The sequence below is a fragment of the Notolabrus celidotus genome, chromosome 15, assembly GCF_009762535.1.
Source record: "Notolabrus celidotus isolate fNotCel1 chromosome 15, fNotCel1.pri, whole genome shotgun sequence".
In the NCBI taxonomy this organism is placed as follows: Eukaryota; Metazoa; Chordata; class Actinopteri; order Labriformes; family Labridae; genus Notolabrus; species Notolabrus celidotus.
In genome coordinates this window covers 22,845,632-22,866,495 of record NC_048286.1, presented here as the reverse complement: position 1 = coordinate 22,866,495, position 20,864 = coordinate 22,845,632, and the positions used below count along the sequence as shown (strand labels likewise).

The following is a 20,864-nucleotide window of genomic DNA, read 5'->3' as shown; positions in this document are numbered from 1 at the left end:
TCGGCTGATGATTGGACCAGAGCTACGTCGATAAACATTTTAACCAACAGGAGACTGTTTCCGGTGAATCATCAAGTCGTTTCCTACGAGTGACCGACCTCACGTCCTCAGCGAACATCGGTGCTGCCGTCAAACTAGGAGTCCTGTCCTCTGCCGGGATCTTTTGGTGTTTCTTAGAGCCTTAATCATGGTGTTCGAGAGGAAGATGCTCACATATGGTGACCCCGACGACGAGGTAATGAAATATACCGAAATATGTATTTTTGGAGGCTTTTTACGTGCTTGTTAAGTTACCTAACTGTGTGAAGTAGCCCTACTCTGCTAGTCAGTCTACCGTCTGTGATGTCACGCTCAGTTACATCCACAGCGACTTCCTTTTAGGACACATTTTAAAATTACACTTGGTATATAATGTGTCCAGCTGATGATATTTAACCCAAACTATATCTCTACGCGACTTTTACTTTTGTAAATGTTTTTCCTCAGCTGTTTCAACACGGTACTTGTAAGATGTAACACAGTTTATCTGAATATTCACAGGAATGTCTAATTAGGTATTTTATGCAGTCTTTGTTTTTTACTGAAGCGTGAGAAAAAAAAAGCTGCTCTGTTTTTTCTGAATTAAGGAGTTAATTATCTCGAATTTATTAATTAACGAGTTTATGAGAAAAGCATTAGTTTTTTCTGAATAAAAAAAAATCCCCTCAGTTTTTCTCAGAACGGGCCTTACGTCTAAACAGCTGCAGAGTCCTTAAGTGCCCGCTTCAAGTTGACAAGCTAATCACTAAACCATCAGAGGTGTCAAAAGTATTCACATTCACTCCTCAAGTAGAAGTACAGATACTAGGGTTTTAAAGAATTCTGTAGAAGTTGAAGTATCAACTCAAGCTTTTTACTAAAGTAAAAGTGTAAAAGTTCTGGTTTCAAAACTACTTAAAGCATAAAAGTAATGTAAGGGGGAAAAATGCCATTCAGGACAAAAGCTTAGGCTGCTCCACAGGGGCCTATAGTGCACTACCCCACCTCCCCATTTTTTTTCTAAAGGCAATAATGACTATAATGTTATATTATTATGTTAAAGTTGAAATATTTGGGTTGCACCTGTTTCAGACGCGTTCATGCCCATTGAAAATGAACTTATTTTCATACAATGCAGATACATTAAAGAACCATATATGTGTACTACTGAGTATTATCGTGTTTCATGGAGCGGAGGATATGATGACTAGTTGCCTATAGTAAAAAGTCAGCTGAAAAATAATTACTCCAGTAAAGTATTGAAACCTACAATCTACTTAAGTAAGGAATATCATCTATGTTACTTAGAGACACTAGTATCTCCCAATGTCTTTAACCCAGAGCAAAAATAAAACTGGATTAAACTGAAAAAACAGGGGCATGTTTCTTCCTTGTGTGGCAGCAGATTTCTTATTTACAAAAACTTTTCTCATAATTCTGAGATAATTAACTCGTTAATTCTGTAAAACAGAGCAGAATTTTTTTTCTCATGTGAACGCAACATGCTTCAGTACGTTTAAGCCATAATGTCACTTTAAGGGATATTATTCTGAGGTACAGGAGGAGGGAAATATTAAGTAATTATCCATGGTGTCATCTAAGTGCAAAGTTTTGTCACGCCCTGGTTCGTGTTCAATTTGATAAATATTTTAGACCAAACTAACTAAAATGCCCACTACGATAATGTCGCTGAACAGGAGGAAGAACCTCCGGCTGAAGAGGAAGAGGAAGCAGCAGAGGAGGAGGAAGAGGAGGAAGAAGAAGAGGAAGACATGGTGGTAAGTTAACTTTTAAAAACTTGATAAAGGTTTTGTAAGCATTACCAAGGAATACAGCGGCACACATTCACAGTTCTCTTAAAAACAACAAAATTGAAAGCATGGAGAAGTATGGTGACCTTGAATAGTTACACCTTTGAACAAGACGCTAGTATGCCACTTGTGTGCGTTTTGAAATGGTGGTAAATATCTTCATATATTCACATCAGGTGATGTTTTTAAATGAACTGGTTTCTCAAACATTTTTACCTGGTAAATTAAAGGTAAAATAAAAAAAATAAACATCATTACATTATAGCACATCATATTAGAATACACCTTTTCTGCCAGCTGTACATTTTGTGGTCTGCAGTTGGAGCTTTACAATCCATCAAGCTGTATTTCACAAACTGTGACATTAAAGTGATATACATATTAAGGTCTTTGTTATTAGAATCTAGTTGTATATAAAATGATATTTTCAAATTAGTCATTTTGCATATTGGTCTTCTACTTAGATTTTTTTGAAATCGCCTTTACAGAGGGTAATGATTATCTGCAAAATACCTCAATACAACATTTTGAGAATTGTGCCTTACAGAAACATTTTGCAAATGATTGAAGAGTCATTGAGCTTTTAAATACAAAGTGGAGATCACGAATGTTGTTGGCACAAAGCTACTTTGTTGTTTGAATTAAGTGTATATACCCATTTATTCGTCTAGTTTGATTTTTTAGTTTGCATAATGTTAAATGACTTTTAAAAACTGGAGTCTGTATGGTTACCTTTTGTCCCCCTCAGGACCCTCTAGAAACAATACGAACCAAGTGTGAGCAGACTGAACACTGTGTGCACACAAGGGAGCGTCTGGAGCTCTGTGAGGCTAGAGTTGGCTCCAGGTCCAACACTGACGAGGAGTGCACAGAAGAACTCTTTGACTTTTTACATGCAAGGGACCATTGCGTAAGTTAAAGACACAACGACATGTCCAAATGTAGAAAAATCTGCTTTGTCCTGAATTTGGATTTGTTTTCCATGATGGTAACTGTGTCCTCTTCTGACCTTTTACAGGTAGCACACAAGCTTTTCCACAACGTGAAATGACCAGCTTTCCCAGTGCCCACTACTTGAAGCTGTAGACTCTAGAAACAGCTTAAATTGTAAATTGATCATGGCGGTTCTGTTGTTGTTCTCTTGTGTATTGATGTAAATTATTTCCTTAGTTTCCTGGACTAAATACTGTACACGTCATCCTTTCTGTATGCAGTGCATGCTTATTTAGTCAGGGTCAGAGATAGAACATGAAATATGAATAGCTGCTCGTATAGGCAATGGGTGCATCCAAGTTGAAAGAGGTTGACTGAGGAAAGGGCTCCTGCTAACAACCCCTCACTGTGTCTGTTCAAATGCAAATACAAGTATGCTGCTGTGGTAATAGAATCTCTCTCAGGTTTAGTCATGGATTCACAATACTCACCAGAAAAATAAAGCTTTTCTTTGGTTTACAATTTGTCTGAGTTTCATCAGTTTAATAAAGTTACTTCTTTGTGGAATGTGATTATGTTCTTGTCTGGCTGTACATTCAGGTATCTTGAAGATATCCAGGCTGTTTGTGTGTTTGATTTGAGGAAATGTTTGATTCTGTTTTGCGGGCTCATGGTTGGATTACATGGACAAACATAATACCAGAGGAAATATATTATAAGGATGTTGAATAGCAACTATGGCATACAGAGATGAAACTTTGGGGATACAATAACCAGTACTGATTTCTCTGCTTCGACTTAATATATTTATATGTTTATAAAATCTCAACAGAGGGGAGGGTCATGATTTAGTAGAGACTTTAACCTACAGGAACTCCAGGCTTGCACTATAATGAAGGGTACATGTAAAAAAGAAAATCGCTGGGTTGGATCTATAACAGTTTGGAACTGAAACAAATGACAAACTTTATTAAGTTAAAGAAACAACAAATACTTTTCAAATTGTTTAAAAACAGATGAAAGATTGTGGCAAGTACATTTTTACATTTATCTAATTCTTTGTCATTTAAACCGGGTTTTCAGAGGGGTCTAACGACTCATTTAAAGGGTAGACAAGAGGTCAAGAAGAGGAAAATTCCTCTTCAAAAACATACTCTGCTTTCAGTAATGTCGATTTTATTCACTGTTACTTTAAAAAAAAATTATAATAATATGACAGAATTATAAATTAATGAAAAGTTGAATTAGTTATCTTGATATTAGTGCAATAATGCCTCTTCATAAAGAACGGCTGGTAAAAATCTTGCCCATTTAAGTTCATATTACCTGCTCAAAAATGATCAGATGCAGAATCAATGCTTCACTCACAAATATAAGTTGACTAAGACTTTATTCAGATACAAAGCAAAAACCATGATAAATACAAAATATCTTAAAAATAGGCTCTTAAAAAAAATTAAAAAACAGCATTGACCACATGGGGGCAGTATAACCACCAGTTACAGAAAACTGAGGTAGTTGTGATTGTAAATTTAAAGTGTGATTTAATATTAACAAACTGTCCCAAGAGGTATAAAATATGTGTAGATAAGTTATGCACATGGTGCACAATGTTACAGAAGATGATGATGATGAATTCACCCTCTCACCAGGAGTTTTCTTTGTTTCCAATGAAATCATCCATGGAGGCCTGAGGAGAGCAGAGGGAGGGATTATTTTAAAACACTGAATAGCATGAAAAAAACAGATGTCACTCAACAATATTGGATGTGTTGAGAAGCCCTGTTTTGACCTGCAAGAGCAGCCTCTCCTTCCTCAGTCTGGTGTAGAAGACGAGAACGTCTGGATCCGCTCTTACAACGCGGGGGTCAAAGTCCATCACCCTCAGACCCTCTAAGCTCCGAGCCCGAGACAAAGCCACGTACGCCTGTCCACTCTCAAACACACGAGCCAGAGAGATCTCCACACAGTCCAGTGTCATCCCCTAACAGGTATGAAAGACACACTGGATTTAGGATAGAGTGATGGACAAAAGACCTTAAAGCAGTGTGTTGATGAATAAAAAAAAAGTGACAAAAATGCAGCACAAAAGCATGAAGAAATCTTAGCAGTAATTTCACTATTCAATGACACTCAGTTATCTTTCCACCTGGTTAATCTCACCTACTATTTTTCTATTATGTCCCCTGTGTGTCTGAGTGTTTACAGGTATTAGATTGATTTTTATTTCCCCTTTAGCTCCTCAGCTGTACTCATTCACTGGTGACGCACTACTTGTGACCAATGACCTCAATTACCCAGGGGCACCTTTTACTTCTGACTGATTTCAGAGTTTGCAGATATGCAACCTGCTGTGGGAGGAGAGTGGGAGCTGCTGGTGAGACAGATGACTGGTAGGTGAAGACAGTTATTTGATCACACTCTGATGGATGTAGACAGGAAGTGGAGGGGGAGAAGAGTCAGTGTCCATAGCTTGCAGGAATAAGGGATGGTATTATTACATGGTCACGTCTCAAACCTACACAGGTCATCAATACACCCCCAGAACCTTTTTTGAAAAAGGTGATACACTGGTTGTAGGCTTACTGAACCTAGTCTTATAGGAGAGTTAATTCAGAGCTTGGAAAATCTGCCTTTGGCTTTTCTTCACCATCTGCATGGAACTCCCTTAATAGCACTTTAAAAGAAACAAATGCATTCATTTTTAGTCATTTTAAATCAGTAGTTTTAAAGTTTTTAACCTCTGATTGTACCTGTTTGAACTGACTTTGTGTGAACATTGCTTTTCAATGGTTTTAACATTACTTTTTAATTGTTGTCTGTTTTTAATTGATCATCATTATTTTAAGGTTTCATCCTTTATTGGCTTGTCATGCATTTTAATGTGTGGGTGGGAATCTCTGGTGCAGTACTAAATTGGCTTAAGTCCTATTTAAATGACCGGGACTATTTTGTGTCTATAGGTAAATACACATCTGAGCGGATGAAAATCGTATGTGGAGTACCTCAAGGATCCATTCTGGGGCCTCTACTATTCAACATCTACATGCTCCCCTTAGGTCAGATAATAAGAAACAACCAAATAAAATACCATAGCTATGCAGATGACACACACATTTACATCACCATATCACCAGGGGATTATAGTCCCATACAAACACTGAGTAAATGCATTGAACAAATCAATGACTGGATGAGCCAGAACTTTCTTCAGTTAAACAAAGAAAAAACTGAAATGATTGTTTTTGGAGCCAAGGAAGAAAGGTTAAAGGTTACTGCTCAGCTCCAATCTGCAATGATGAAATGTTCAAACCAAGCCAGAAACCTTGGTGTAGTCATAGACTCAGACCTTAATTTCAGCAGCCACATTAAGACAATTACAAAGTCAGCCTACTATCACCTTAAGAATATATCACAGATTAAAGGACTTATGTCTCAGCAGGATGCAGAAAAACTCGTCCATGCATTTATCTTTAGCAGACTAGACTACTGTAACGGGGTCTTTACAGGACTCCCTAAAAAGTCCATCAGACGACTGCAGCTCATACAGAATGCTGCTGCTCGAGTCCTAACAAGGACCAAAAAAGTAGACCACATTACTCCAGTTCTTAGATCTCTACACTGGCTTCCTGTCTGTCAGAGAATAGACTTTAAAATCCTGCTGATGGTTTATAAAGCACTGAATGGTTTAGGCCCAAAATACATTGCTGATCTGCTACTACTTTATGAACCACCTCGACCTCTGAGGTCATCAGGTACTGGTCTGCTTTCAGTTCCTAGAGTCAGAACGAAACATGGTGAAGCAGCGTTTAGTCATTATGCACCACATATCTGGAACACACTCCCTGAAAGCTGTAGGTCTGCTCAAACTCTCACCTCTTTTAAATCAAAGATTAAGACTTTTTCATTTACCTCTGCCTTCCTATCTTAGATTATTTTAACCCACTTTAAATTAAAATTTTAATGTAATTTTTAATATATTTCTAATTTTCCTTTTCTTTTCTGTTTTATCATATTTGTCATTTTAATTATGTTCTTTTATGCTTGTCTGAATGTCTCCAATGCTTTTAATGTGTTAATGTAAAGCACATTGAGTTGCCCTCGTGTATGAAATGCGCTATACAAATAAAGCTGCCTTGCCTTGCCTTGCCTTTTATATGCTCAACGTCATTGTAAATGAGGGCTTCGCTCTCAATGATTTTCAAGTTTAAATAAAGATAGTTGATTAAAAAAAAAATAAACAAATGGCTTCATTCACACTTAAAAGAATATATTACCTCAAATTTTAAAATTGGTAAAGCTTGCTTTTTTATTAAACTTTAAAGAGGGACATTAAATGTTTCCCCTTGATTTAGTTCTGTGTTGTTATTGTTTTGTTGGATTTAAAAAAAAAATCTTAATTTAAAGAGTCATTTAATTTCCACTGCAGTTCTCAGTTTTTAAAGGATGGTTAGAACTAAATACAGTCTGGATAAACATTAGTTCCCAGAAGCATATCAGGGAGAACTTGGAGAGAGAAAGTTAAACAAAAAACTTGAGATTAGGGAAGACAAGACAGTGTTACAGTACACTTGTTTGGTAACACGAAATCCGTCTGTAGAGGTCTTAGATATTAAACCCACTCAGTCAAGAATTTAATTAACTCATCTTTTTGAATAGGCTAACAAAAGGAGACCACTCCAGAAGATAAATATCATTACATCACTGATCATTTATAAATCCACTCCTGTGTTGTGGGGGATCAGGAAACAACCAACACCATGTAATAGCTTCTTTACAGGCAGAAATCAAAATGCCAAACAGATATTCATCAAGAGGCCTTGCCTGAAAATCTACACCTCCCAAGTATGTGTTAAACTGAAGGGGCAGGTCAGTATTAAGTACATTTTTTTACTGCTTCATGGTCTACCCAGAAGGGTCTTTACAGAAAATATGCCAATGGTTTCCTGTCGACTTCACAGCCTCCAACTTTTAAAACCCCCTCCCGTGAAAATATTCTCCAGCTTTGGTGTAATGTAAACAAATAAAACACCTCCATCCAAATTCACGGCAAACATGAGAGTAGTTTACACACAGCTCAATAAACTTTACTTGATACTAACAAATTGCCCTCCGTCTTCCATTTTCTCCAACATCATCTGTGGTGTGTGGTTTCTTTACCATGTGTCCTGTAAATAACCTCAAAACTAGATCACCAAAGTCTGTTTTATTTCTTGTGTTAAGTTCAAAATGACTGTATATTTGGAGATATCTGTAAAAACCTGCTATTAGAGAGCATGCTTTCTTTACAGGTGTTCAAAGTTTCTCAGTTGATAATTTTCTATCAAAGAAAAATGTTGTTTGTGATCCATAAGCTAAATCTATGATCCATTTGTATCAAGTTTAAACCCAGGATCATAATCATAACTATACATTATTTGACTTTTATCATTAAGTTTTTTCTTCTTAAATTGTATTCCACTGTTGTTTATAATACACTTCAATGTCTTCCCACTTGGCTTGGAACAATGGGGTATGGATGATAGTTAAGGGTTTGCTTTGTAGTGTATAGATGTAATCCTTAAAATGCTGAAGGGCCAGTCATCCTCCATTCTTTTAAAGTTGTAGGGATTTTAGTTTTACCCTTGGGTTTTTCCCCACACAAGAAATATGGAGATTACCTTGTTTAATTCAGAAAGTGTTGGAGAGGAATTTCTACAGGCAGAGCTTGAAATAAGAAAAGATAACGTGGCAGACTGTTCATTTTCACAGAGTCAATTCTTTGACCAAGAGCAAAAAAAATAAATTTGATTCCACCTTGGAGTCTCAGCCATTGAAGGATTTTTTTATGGTAAATTTATACCGAAGTATTTCGACGATTTCTGGTCCAATTTGAGACAGACCCTTTCTCTTTTTCTGGTGTTTTTTTGGGGGAAAGTACATCTTTGTTTATATTCTGTAGGTCTGCTTAATATCTCAATAAATGAAGTGTTCCTCTCAACTTAAATGTCATCAGCATACAGTGCCACCTTGTGGTCTTCTCCACTTATACAGATTCCTTTGACACGCTTTGTCTCTTATTAACTATGTGAGAGGCTCTATGGTGACACAGGGCAACCTAAACTGCAGTCTGACAGAGAACCTTTTATTTAAAACCAAGCTGATGGTTTACTGCAAAGAGTACTCCAAGACTTTCTGATTATCAAGCCTGATAAACGAAGCTTCACCATAATTATTCTTGATGTTTTTACATGTACAATGATTGTCTAATGTTGTCATGGGTTTTTCTTTCTAAAATAGACCCAATCTGATTATAATGCATGAGCGTTCAGTTTTGCTGCTCCTCCTGCTTGGAATACGCTCCAGAAGGATTTGAATTTGTCAGATCTTATCTCACTGGACACCTTTGGGTCAATCTTAAATGAAAGACAGACCCCAGAACAGTGCCTGTGTTTTTAAATGCTGTTTTGTAATCACAAATTGCACTTTATTTGAAAATAAGTTGCACTTTAAAATGATTGATTCTATATACTGTCTGTATATATGCTCCATGCTGTTGAGTTGTGCCATTTATTTTGACATGTGCTGCTGACCTCTTGGCCAGGTCGCCCTTGTAAATGAGGTCTTGATTTCAATGGGTCTCATCTGGTTAAACAAAGGTTAAATAAAATACATAAAAATAAAGCTCTGATAGAATCCTTTCAATCGTCTTACAAGAATGGCTATGTACAGTTTGTAATCAAAATTCAACACAGAACCTGGGCTGTCTCATCCATAATCTAATTTTTATTTTCCTTCTTTTAAAATCACTTATTTGTTCCATGATGGGAGTTTTATGTCCTCCTTTAGAGTCGTATTACAAACTCTGAGCAGGCTGGGCATTAACCCAAGTCAAAAAGCCTGGTTCTGACAGTAAGCTGTCCAGGTCAGGTGATTTGTTTTCTTTAAGCTTGGAAAAAGCATTTTGTAGTTCTGAACCAGTTACTACATCTGTTAGTATTATATGTTGTTCATCTGGCAAGACAGGTAGGTTAAGAGTATTCAGACAGGAACTTGACTAATTGTTGGTTATTCTCCTGTGGCAGTTGTATGTCCAAAACTTCTAATACTTAGCTCTTTGTTTTTAACAATTCTTTTTATTTGGCTGTTTTACATTCAACAATAGTTATTATCCATTTTCTAATGTTAAATGACAAATCTAGTATGCTAATACTCAAACAATGAAAACACCAACCTTATGAGTACAGTAGCGCTTTTTTCCATTTGACATTCTTCTGATGTTGGAGCTAAACATAACTTTCAAGTCATCGAGTCAACTTTAGAAATCTAAAGACTGTCATCCAGTTTGTTTTAACCTGGTCTGGTGTATGATTGTTTATGCAGAGTATTTAATCTCTGATCATATTTAATCTATTGACGTTTGCCCAAGCATGTCATTTACATGGAATCAACTATGTCTTCACAAACCCATTAGACATCATAGTATCAGCAGGATAACATATGAAACACAAAGTTAGGCTGATGGAAAAATCAGCACATTTTCAGGTATTTCATTAACATGAAACATTGAGTAAATTTAAAAATCAGTATGCAGAGAGAAACAAAAACCAATGTAACAGGAATATCTGAACCAGATTTCAGGGCAGCCTGGACTGTAGACCATTAATGTCTGTGCCAAAGACATTTCTGCTGGCCCATCCAGTAAATATTGATATATTCCACCCGAGAAGGAACAAGTCTGGCCTGCATGGCGACTACAAAGCCTGTATTAAGTTTTATCCTCTGGGAGCACGAATATGTCTGGATAAAATTCATGACGAAATTCAAGCCACTGCAAAATTCAAGACAATAGCAAAGAGATGCATAACATCAATATGCTAGTGCGTTTTATTTTCCTGACACTGTGCTGGTTTGGAAATGAATCCATTTGAAACGAGAATTGATCATGTTGCTGGTGAATTCCTGGAACATCCAGTCATGTGAGTGATAAACACAGAAATAAGTGCTCTCATATGAACACAGTTTGTATTTTTGACACACTCCTCTCTCCCATGTGGCTCTTAACCTTGGATTATAAGCAATAATGTGGACAATGACTGAGCTTGTCTGGGACATAATAATCAAACTGTCTGCCCAGAGACATGCGCAAACAGTATCAAAGAAAAATAAATTGGTCTCAGGACAATTAAATTAATTATCTATTAATGGAGTGAGTCATTCTTTGAAGAGAGTCCCAGACAGCACGCAAAGGTACATAGCAACACTGCACACTGGCATCCAGACAGATATGTTAAAGTCATCATGGAGCTTTTGCCCTTGTATGTTTGCTTGTTGAGATGTTGTATTTGTATTGCTGTGACTGCATGGGCCTGAGCTCACCTGGCTCTTGTGGATGGAGATGGCCCAGGCCAGTTTGAGTGGAAGCTGCTGTCGACTCAAGTGGATCCCACCGCCAGACTTAAACACCCAGCGCTCAGGCTTCAGCGCCTCTGTGACACCACACATGAAACGCACACGTGGGACTCCTGGGGAAACAAAGAATGAGTCACTGAATAATTCAAAACAAATCCAGCGTTGTTGCTGAAAATACAATCAGTGGATTTTCATGAAAGGTTTTAGCCATCTTGTTTCTGCCTGACCTTAAGTTTTTCTTCAATTAAAGACCCTGAAAAGATGTTTCTAATGTCATCAGGAGCAGATACAAGCAACTGCAGTGCTGTGGAAGCTGTACATTTTAATAGCAGAAGAGGAATTAACATTTAGACAGAGGGTTGTGATTGGGGTTCAGGCTTGACTTGAGTGATTTAAGTGTGTAGCTACTGCTTTGAACCCTAACATCTCTTCAGCAGTTACACAGCTACAGTTACATCTTTAAAAGTTTTACACCAAGTTGTAAAATTGTCCAAATATTCTGGCAGATTCTTCATGGATACAATTCATAATTACTTTTCTCCGAAGGATACTAATATGTTTCAAGATAAACTTACCGTGTTTTCCTGACTCAAAACCAACTACGACCCCTCGCGCCCCGTTCACCAGACCTCGGGCCACATCCAGGTTCTTTGCCAGCATGACCTTAAAAAGCACAAGATTTCAAAGCATTGTTCAACCCAAACTGAGATTCTCAGTGCATATCAAAAGTGCAATTTTAAAAAGCCAAATTGCAGTACACAGTGGGATTTGAGAATTAGACCCACCTGAGCTCCCACTTTGAGTTGGATAACTCTGTTAACTGGGCTGTGAGCGTCTATAGTCTTCGCCAGGGCTGGGTCACTGTCCAGGGCCTCAAACACACGCACCGAGCCTGAGAGATGAGAATAGTCGTTTTATATACAGATATGATGGGGAAGAGGAAACATTCAACTAAATAAACTGGGCTCATTTGTTTATATAAAAAAAGGGTCAAAATCATCCTCATCTTCAAATCCATTTCTTTTGCTATGAAGAATCACTTAATTCATCATATTTATGTCCTTCCATAAGTGGATTGAGTCAACTTGTCTAGATAGACTTTTAAAGATGACCAAATCCGTTATTACTAGCACTCCTCACAAATGCTGCATGCAATCTAATCACAAAGGGCACCAAATCCACAAACTAAAAAATGTCAATTATATTTTGGTTCAAAGTAATCCCCATCCTACTCAAAAGTTGTGAAAAATACTAACTGGAGGGTTCTTCAGTGTAAAACTAGGACTGGATTACCTGATACAATCTAATTTCTTATTTTCAAAAACCAAATCCCAAGATTTGATCCAATAGCTTTTGAATAACTAGGCTCCAAAGATATCTGAGTGGGCAACCACAAACAAGAGAATGGTTTCAGAAAATCTGTTTATATCTTTAATAGCTACCACCAGTTAAAAAAAAAAGTTCTCAATTCCCCAATGCAGGTTTAGAAGTGATGAAAGTACAGAAGAACAGGAAACAACATGAGTCATAAAACCAGACAAGTCCACCTGAGACTGATAATATCTTTAGAGGAAATTGGTTTCAACAAGAATGCCACAAATGACTCCAGCGACAGATAACAATTTTGCCAATTTTCACCTGAGCCCATATCTCACCCTCCCCAGGCTGTAAAGCTGTAAGCTCGTACAGGAGAGTACAAACCTGGCAGCTGCTGGAGTTTGTTCTCGTTTGTGAGCTCCACGTCATCCTTGTGTGTGCACAGCCTAGTGGCAAGGATGCCGTCTTTCTCTATGTGGTGGTAGGCGCTCTTCAACAGCTTAGCAGTGACTTCTTCCGTCACCCTGAACAGGGATTATTAACATGGAAATTGATTGAACTTTTGATTTAGAAAATAATGCGTCTGCTGCAGAACAGTGTTTCCTGTGATACAGAAATGGGTTGCGGTTCCTTAAAGCTCTCTTCCAACTCTAAAAGCATTCATTTAACACTCTAAACATAGTATACTAAACATTTTTATAAAACCCTATAAAGATAGCTGTGTGCAAAAGGAGTACTGTAAAAGTATAAAATAATTTTGCAATGAAACTGAAAATGAAAAAAGGGAAAGTGATTTTTCTTTTTTTTACCTGCCCACCCTTACTGCCTGAAGGAGGGAGATGAAGGACTGGTCTGTTTGCCTCCGCACCTCTGTGAGCTCCATGTTGAGCTGTATCACCTTCCGCCAACTCCTGGCCTGCAATACACACCTCAATGAGTATGTGTGAATGACTCAGTACAGCTCTGACTTACACAAACAGTCGCATGAGAGACTTTACAAACTTCACTTCAAAGTACACCAGCTAAATCAGGTTTTCTATCCCTGTTTCATAAGTAATAAAATAAACTATTGCAGTGTAAACATTGCAAGATTATTTCGTTAAAAGGACCTTAACCGACACACAGTCTTGCTAATTTTATGGCTCTGACAAATAATAAAGTTGTAGAATTCGCAGTAGTCCGACCTGGAAGCAGAAGCTAGCCTTTTCCTTCCCCTTGGACACGGGAGGCAGCTGGAGGAAGTCACCGCACACGATCAGCTGGATGCCTCCAAACGGCTCAGTAGACCTCCTCACCGACCTGCAAATAGTGCAGAGATGTCACTGTCAATGCCAGAGGACGAACAACCCAATGATAAAAAGTTTCCATATTACTGCGACTAAGCATTATTGTCATCATCAGCTAATCTGTCAACTAGTTTCTTAACTAATGTCTGTCTATGATATTACTAAATAAAGAAAAAGAAAAATTATTTTAAAAAGTAATGCATTTAAATTTTCCTTTTTTGTTTTTCCAGTTTAAAAGCTTAGTATACTGAATTTGCAAACGTGACACATGAACTTGCCGCCATTTATCCTGTTCTTCTGCAGCCTCTAATGATTAAAAAAATCCCATTTCCAAATCAGAATGCATCCACTGTCATTGCACAACTGTAGAGTGAAAGTAGGTGCTTCTTCTTAGTGGCACATACAATATAAAAACAGCAACATTGGACACAAAGATAAAATACATAGAATTAATACTGGGTGGGCGGAGCTACAAAGAATCTGAAACTGAAAAACACAATCTCAGTATTTATTGCAACGTAATCTTTAAACATTTGAAGCTCAGTTCTTCTATGGCATGCAGACAGAAGTTGTTCAAGAATCTGGAGGTGCAGGTCTTGATAGAGAGATATTTGCAAAATAAAAACTAATTTTGAAAAGGCCACAAGAAAGTTTGGAGAGCTGCAAACTTGGAAATACTGTATAAAGGGGGGTTTGAATTTTCATTTGTATGCATATTTTCATCCAAAGGAGGCAGAGAGAAGGTACAATTACAATTACAGTTAATTGGGCATTTTTATACTTGATTACCTCGTATTTTATTTAATCTGAATTGCAATGTGTTACACCAGAGTTTCAATCACAGTGCTGCTAACTAAACCAATCAGCCAATCCAACCACAGCCATGAACTGTGGTACCAATAAATTTGAATTTGTTAACATTGTTGACAAAGTGTTAAAATGATTCATCCAAAAAGTGTAATTCTCTGCAGCAACACACATAAACTGATGCAACAGAGGAGATTCAAGTCCATGGAGGATGTGTGTGAAAGTGTTTCCCAACAAGGGTTTGGAAACTCAGATACAATACATTCCTGCCAATAAAATATAACTTATCTTCTACAGACCTGTAAAAGTTAAGACAAACTGTCATATCTTCCTTAAACCTTTCAATGCATATGTTCATTTCTACAAGGTGTGATCAAGTGTCTGTAGTTTTAGTCTTGTCTTACCTAGCCACTGACTCGAGCTTGTCAAAGAACTGAGCCTCCACCATGGAGACCTCATCAATGATGAGGTGTCGACAGCTGGTCCAGTGTTGCAGCACACCGGGCCTCTGAGCCAGTTCAATGCACTGCTCCAGAGGGGCCGCACCTGAGCCGATACCTGAAGACAGCACACAAACACAGATGGTCAGAAAAGACACAAATGAATAACACACATCCAAAATCCTGGCATGACGTAGCCCCTACAACATATTGGAGTTTAATTCAAAATATCCCAATGTTCGGGCAGATATCTGATAATTCCTCTGTGTTTAAATTAAAGGTGTATTAAGTATTATAGGCCAACACCCATACACTGCAATAAAAAGCTTCAAAAGTAAAAATGCAAAAGAAAAAGATCAATGGCAAAAAGATTGTGTTGATGTTACAGAAGATAATGATGTAACATTGACCTATTTGGCATATAGTTGTTAAAAAAATTGAAAGTTATTTCTGCCATCTTTTGAGAACATTTTGGAGACTTCATGCTTTGTCTTTTGTTTTGTCTCACTTTACATGGAAAGTCTTCTCAGGATATGAGATAGTCACTGGTACAGACTAATTTCAGGAGGAGCTTTTGGTGAAAACAGCAGACAGACCAATTATTCTGATAATGCCTCATCTCCCACTGCTGATTACGTGTCATTTCCTGAGGTCTATTTGTGTCAAGCTTATATAAAATCATTTTTTTCTCTCCTCAGAGAGACACAACAACTGACCAGCAAAGCTGTGTAACGTTGTCCCGCCAATGTGACATGCAGCCACTCCTGTGCTGGCTGTTGCATAGGTGCTCTTTGGTGGCAGAGAGCCCATGATCCTCTTCAGTAAAAAGGACTTCCCTGTGCCTGGAAAACAAATTCAACATACAATCTCATGCAGTTATCTGTTTATTCAAAGAGGGGGATAAACCAATGCAAGTTTTCTAATATTGATTTAAATCTATGTAAAGATACTACAACGTCTAACAATAATGATTAATCCAGGTAAATATACTAGTAAATATAGCAGACATGGAGTATTGTATTATGTATTGAGATACAAAACAAAGACGTATCCTGACCAAATACAGGCTGAGTGACCACCAGCTAGCTGTAGAGACAGGGAGATACAGGCAGACATGGCTGCCCAGAGAGGAGCGTCTATGTGCTCACTGCTCTACAGGGGACATAGAGACAGATGCACTTCCTCCTCCACTGTAGCAAGTTATCTTTACTAAGAAATTCCCACTACAGGGAAATTACTAAAATGGTAACAAACCTCCCAACATTAACCCCAGAAGAGAAACTGTCAAGTTCTCCTGGGGAAAGGGTCAGCAGCTCCTCTGGCTGCTAAATATGTGTCTGCCTGTTACAGGGACGCACCATCCCATAATATCAGATTTTAGGGGAAGGTTTTATGAGCAAGTGAGGACATTGAGCTATGCTGTACGCCATCGTTTCTTAATGCGTATGAAATATGATATATATATTATATGTAATGAATATGTAATGTAATGAATATGTAATGTAATATGTGTATGAATTGTATGTGCTTTGGCAACAACATGTCTTTGTTCATGCCAATAAAGCAAATTGAATCGAATTGAATTGAGTATTTTAAAACAAGCAGGTCATAAAACCATTAGGGTTTCAAAGACATACACTAATGATACAATTCCCTTAGTATAAAACCATGAAACATATATTTTGAGTGAATTAAATGCAGTTGAAAGAATAATCAAAATTAATCTACAAGTTAAGAAGGGAAGGCACTCTGGATGATCCTTTTTTGAGGAGCAACAAAAAAGAAAGGAAATCTTTCTCAGATAAACTAAGTTATTAAATTAAATAAGAAGCCCTGAGTGGACATGTATCCAAACATTTCATTTAAATTTGCGACAAGTTAATTTCTGTTTTTTCTCTCACCAGAAAGCTCCCTTCAGGAGTTTCAACTGGTAATGAAATAGTCTGAGATAATGCTTCTTTGTGAGTCACAGAAGCAAACAAGGCCATTAGAGAGAAAATTGATCCTTTCTAGGTTGTCAGACCAAGCCATGAAGGACATTGCTGAAACATTCTTTTTTTCCCCCCCACACAATAATAACTGTGAATGCACTCTGAAAACATAATACAAAGAAGGGTTCTTTTTTCAATTTGTGTCAGGGCAAAACCTCAGTATATGACTGGCAAATAGATACTTCATCCAACTTGTCCACAGGGGTCACCAAAATTGACGCAACTCAAAGGAGCTTCAACATCAGATGATCATAAATATTCTGTTCTTTTTCGTTTTGTTTGTTTTCTAACTTTTCTTTTCATCATTATTTTAAATATTACTCCCTCTTATTAGTCCTTTTTTGTTTTGTATGTAGATATTCTGTTTCTACATTGATACTTTGTCTTTGTGTTAAGTGTTTTCTATGGAGGGCCACTCGACAAGCCTGTTAGGTTTTTTTTGGCTCCTCCTGCACATAACATGTTGATGGTTAATTCTATTATTGAATTTTATCTGTTATATCTTGGCTCGTGTTATTGAACAAGCAAAGTTTTGTTTTGTTCTTTTATATGTACAATAAATAAATAAATCATAACTTGTAATTCTGAGTTGCAAAAGCATGAAACAAATATGGAAATTGGCGGAAAAAACAGTGTTCTCTCAAGATAGCTCGATAAATAAGTTAGAACCTTAAGAAAACCACAGAAAGTGCTCATAACTATGGGTAAACTGATAGGATTAGGTGTATGAATGCATGTCTGCTTAGAGTAGAACTCACCTGCACTTCCAGTAAAGAAGACGTTCTTGCCACTCAGCACAGCACTGAGTACAGCTGTCTGTTCTTTATTGAGCTTTCGTGTTGGCAAAGACAGGATGGGCTTCTTAGTTGGGTTAGACTTGACCTGAAAAAAAATCAGAGATTTTTTACATAATGCCGCTTAATAGATACCATCCAAAGGGAGGGGATGTGAAAGTTTTACATTGCTGTGTGCTACAGATAAAGACACATAAATACAGTTGTACTGGTGGTATTTTGTGAACATGTGCTCAACTTACTGGGCTGAAGTTGGTGTCACTCCTGGACCTCTTGACCTGCTTCCCTGTCCCTGCCACAGCTGTCTTATTGGTGCAGTCAGTCAGGCCTTTAGGAGCAGCTTTACTCCTCAGCTCGTTGGCTTTCTGGATGTCTTTCTGCTGCAAGGGGCTGATGGACTCAAAGCTGCGGGGCAGACCAGCTTTGAGCTTCTCTCTGTCGTTCAGAGGCTTGCTGGCCTGCCAGGCCTGGTGCTTGATGCTCAGGGTTTTTAGAAAGAGGTTCAGTTTGTCAGGGGGGCAGTTGGACATGAGCACCTGGATGTTTTCAGGGAGAAGTTTGACAGTGCATTTTCCTTCTCTGGCAAACTTTGTGAACAGTTTAAACTCTCGGAGGCGGTAACTTTGTGGGACTTTTCCGTCGTGGATCCGAAGGATGATCTCCTGGAACTCATTGCGGCCCAGAATGACAGAGGCTTTGCGGATGACCTGCCTCCGTGTGGCCTGGCCGGAGGCATTCAGCTGCTCCACCGTCACACAGCACTGCAGCTGGCCACCATCCTCCATTGCAAAAACTCTGCTAGATAAAAAGAGTTCAGATTTGTTGAAGACCAGCATTCTGCTGAGACAGCTTAAGGCAGGGGTGTCCAAACTTTTTTCAAAGAGGGCCACATATGATGTTGTCAGAATACCTCAGGGCCAGTGGCTCCTACTGAGACTTTGGAATCCTAAAAGTTATATATGAAATATCTATTTAATAACAATTATTTAAAAAAAAAAATCTCAATAAAACAGTAACTAGGAAGTCCTCAGTTCTCCACAAGCCATGTAAACATTAGCAAACGTTATCTTCTTCTAGCAGACAACATTTTAAGAACAAAATAATTATTTTCCTGGCTTCTGAACATTTTTTATGCACCAAATTTTGCATTTACTGTACAATTTCATAATTTTGATCTTGTCTTTTGTCCTCTTTTGTGTCTTCTGACCTTTTGTGTTCATCAAGAACATTTTCCAATCATGAGAAAATCATTAATTTGAAAACCTGTCAGCTTTAAGAGTTCTTGTGTTTCTTCTTTATTGCCGTCTTGCAGAATTCCCAGTGCTTTGGCTTTAGACAGGTAGTCCATATGAAGCTTTTTGAGACGTTTCTAAATTGACTTTAGTTTTGTTTTTGCGCTTGAAAGAAACTGCAAATGTACACATAATTCAGAAGGTGATTAATTTCTTTCTATTAATAACACACTTTAAGATGGAAGCTTGGGGTCATACATAAATGGACCTTCGGCCGCAATTGCCCCCCGGGCCGTACTTTAGACATGCCTGACTTAGGGTTAAGTTTTAGTTAAAAGTAAAAGAACGGAAATGCATCAAAAGTAAAACTACTTTAGCCTGAACAGCCTGAGGTGAGACTATAAACAGACTATGAATATACTCTATGTGTAAGACAATGTATCGTAGCTATACTACATTCAATCCCTACACGCCATGTTTAAAATGTAAATTAAAATGTAATCACTGCGTTTGGAAACGCACTAATAAGTTAATGCTGTATGCGTTTTGTTCAATGCTTACCTTTGTTTCCAAACAAATAATGCCAAAATGTTTGTATGTCTTCCTTTCTCTGTGCAGCTGCTCCTCCTCAGTCTGTGAAGACTAAACACAGTCAGATTTCAAATTGTCAGTGCGTGAAATCAACCAATAGCTGAGCGACGCTCCGGGCCAATCAGGAAAGGGAGGTGTAAATCGGCGTCTAATCAAACGCGGGTAGAATAACCACGTGGTAGTCGTAGACCAATCGCTGGTATACGAGTGTTGACGTCAAATTTGCGGGAAATACGGAAGTCGTGAACAGCAACATGGCAAATTTAAAGGGAAATGCTCAAAGTGTTGTATTCTCCTCGCTTTCTTTAAAATACATATTTTCCTCTGAGACACTGTCACAGCTCCTATCAAGCGGCAGAACAGACACAGTTTTTGTAATGAACCGGCCTGTATGCCAAAGTATAACATTTGCAATCAAGCCTAGCCTGCCGAGGGCAGTATTACACTTCCCAGTGTATGGCCTGTCGGGGTTTCATTACGGAGAACAAGAACAAGAAGGTAAAGTTTTACATATGTTAGATAAATCTGACTTTTCTGTTTTCACATTTGATTGAACTAAAGTGAGACATGTGTAATTTGAATTTTTGATGTGATACTATAAGTTGTTTTTACTGTTGTACAAGTTAATCAAACTATTGAACATACAATTAAAGCAGATTTTTTTTCTTCAACTTTATTATAGATGTACATAACAAACATTGGGTACATTCAGAAGGAGCATCATACATAATCATTAAAGATACAGAAACAATACAGCCTCAGTTGGTAATTTAAGGTAAATGAGAAAATTATACATACATAGAAAATAAATAATAAAGTAAGTTGAGTAAGGAAAGGGAATAATTTTACATTTCAGTGAGGAACTCTTTTAGGGAAATTATTTTAGGTATATTTGGAATTAATATAGAAAAACAACAAATTTTGGGGGAGATTTCATAGTCCTGTTTTTATGAATAAAGAATTTTGAGAGGCACAGGATTATGTTACAAGCAGACTTCATCACTTTTATTTTTTAATATCAAACCAACAGTTGTGTCATTTACTGAAAAAGAAATAGGAATGGATTGAATTTTTACTTTTAACCATTCATGGATATCAGTCCAGAAGGTTTTCATAGTTTGGCATGAGAAGAAAATACGGTCTGTCGACTAGTGATGGGAAGTTCGGCTCTTTTCAGAGAGTCGGCTCTCTTAGCTTGGCTCCCAAAGAAGAGTCGGCTCTTTCGACTCCCGAACGGCTCTTAATTTAGGATC

General features: G+C 37.7%; 2 protein-coding genes and 1 long non-coding RNA gene across 7 annotated transcripts in view; 2 read left to right on the top strand and 1 right to left on the bottom strand.

Annotated features, from left to right (window-relative positions):
- The first annotated feature begins 59 nt into the window (after positions 1 to 59).
- Positions 60 to 3,284, top strand: LOC117827256 (cytochrome b-c1 complex subunit 6, mitochondrial-like). Its single transcript, XM_034703791.1, has 4 exons — positions 60 to 235; positions 1,716 to 1,796; positions 2,578 to 2,739; positions 2,848 to 3,284. The coding sequence occupies exons 1-4, from the start codon at positions 188 to 190 to the stop codon at positions 2,878 to 2,880; spliced, it is 324 nt and encodes a 107-aa protein (XP_034559682.1). The 5' UTR covers positions 60 to 187; the 3' UTR covers positions 2,881 to 3,284.
- An 851-nt stretch (positions 3,285 to 4,135) lies between these two features.
- On the bottom strand, positions 4,136 to 19,713 carry pif1 (PIF1 5'-to-3' DNA helicase homolog (S. cerevisiae)). 2 transcript variants are annotated; one of them, XM_034703787.1, is made up of 13 exons: positions 19,582 to 19,713; positions 18,031 to 18,586; positions 17,753 to 17,876; positions 15,720 to 15,845; positions 14,968 to 15,121; positions 13,655 to 13,769; positions 13,280 to 13,386; positions 12,855 to 12,994; positions 11,939 to 12,045; positions 11,729 to 11,816; positions 11,121 to 11,266; positions 4,555 to 4,746; positions 4,136 to 4,452 (listed from the first exon to the last, which is right to left on the bottom strand). In XM_034703787.1, exons 2-13 carry the CDS (start codon positions 18,571 to 18,573, stop codon positions 4,408 to 4,410), a joined length of 1,887 nt encoding a protein of 628 aa, XP_034559678.1. In that variant the 5' UTR covers positions 18,574 to 18,586; positions 19,582 to 19,713; the 3' UTR covers positions 4,136 to 4,407. The 2 variants fall into 2 exon arrangements, with proteins under 2 accessions (XP_034559678.1, XP_034559679.1); XM_034703788.1 differs by having other exon boundaries at positions 18,031 to 18,583; positions 19,582 to 19,711.
- Positions 19,714 to 19,825: 112 nt separating this feature from the next.
- Positions 19,826 to 20,864, top strand: part of LOC117827257 — a 21,925-nt gene continuing 20,886 nt past the window's right edge. For 3 of the 4 annotated variants that reach the window (XR_004634172.1, XR_004634170.1, XR_004634169.1), the window contains exon 1: positions 19,827 to 20,109. This is a non-coding gene — a long non-coding RNA (uncharacterized LOC117827257). Of the gene's footprint in view, positions 20,110 to 20,864 lie in introns of all 4 variants that reach the window. The other variant, XR_004634171.1, reaches the window with a different exon arrangement.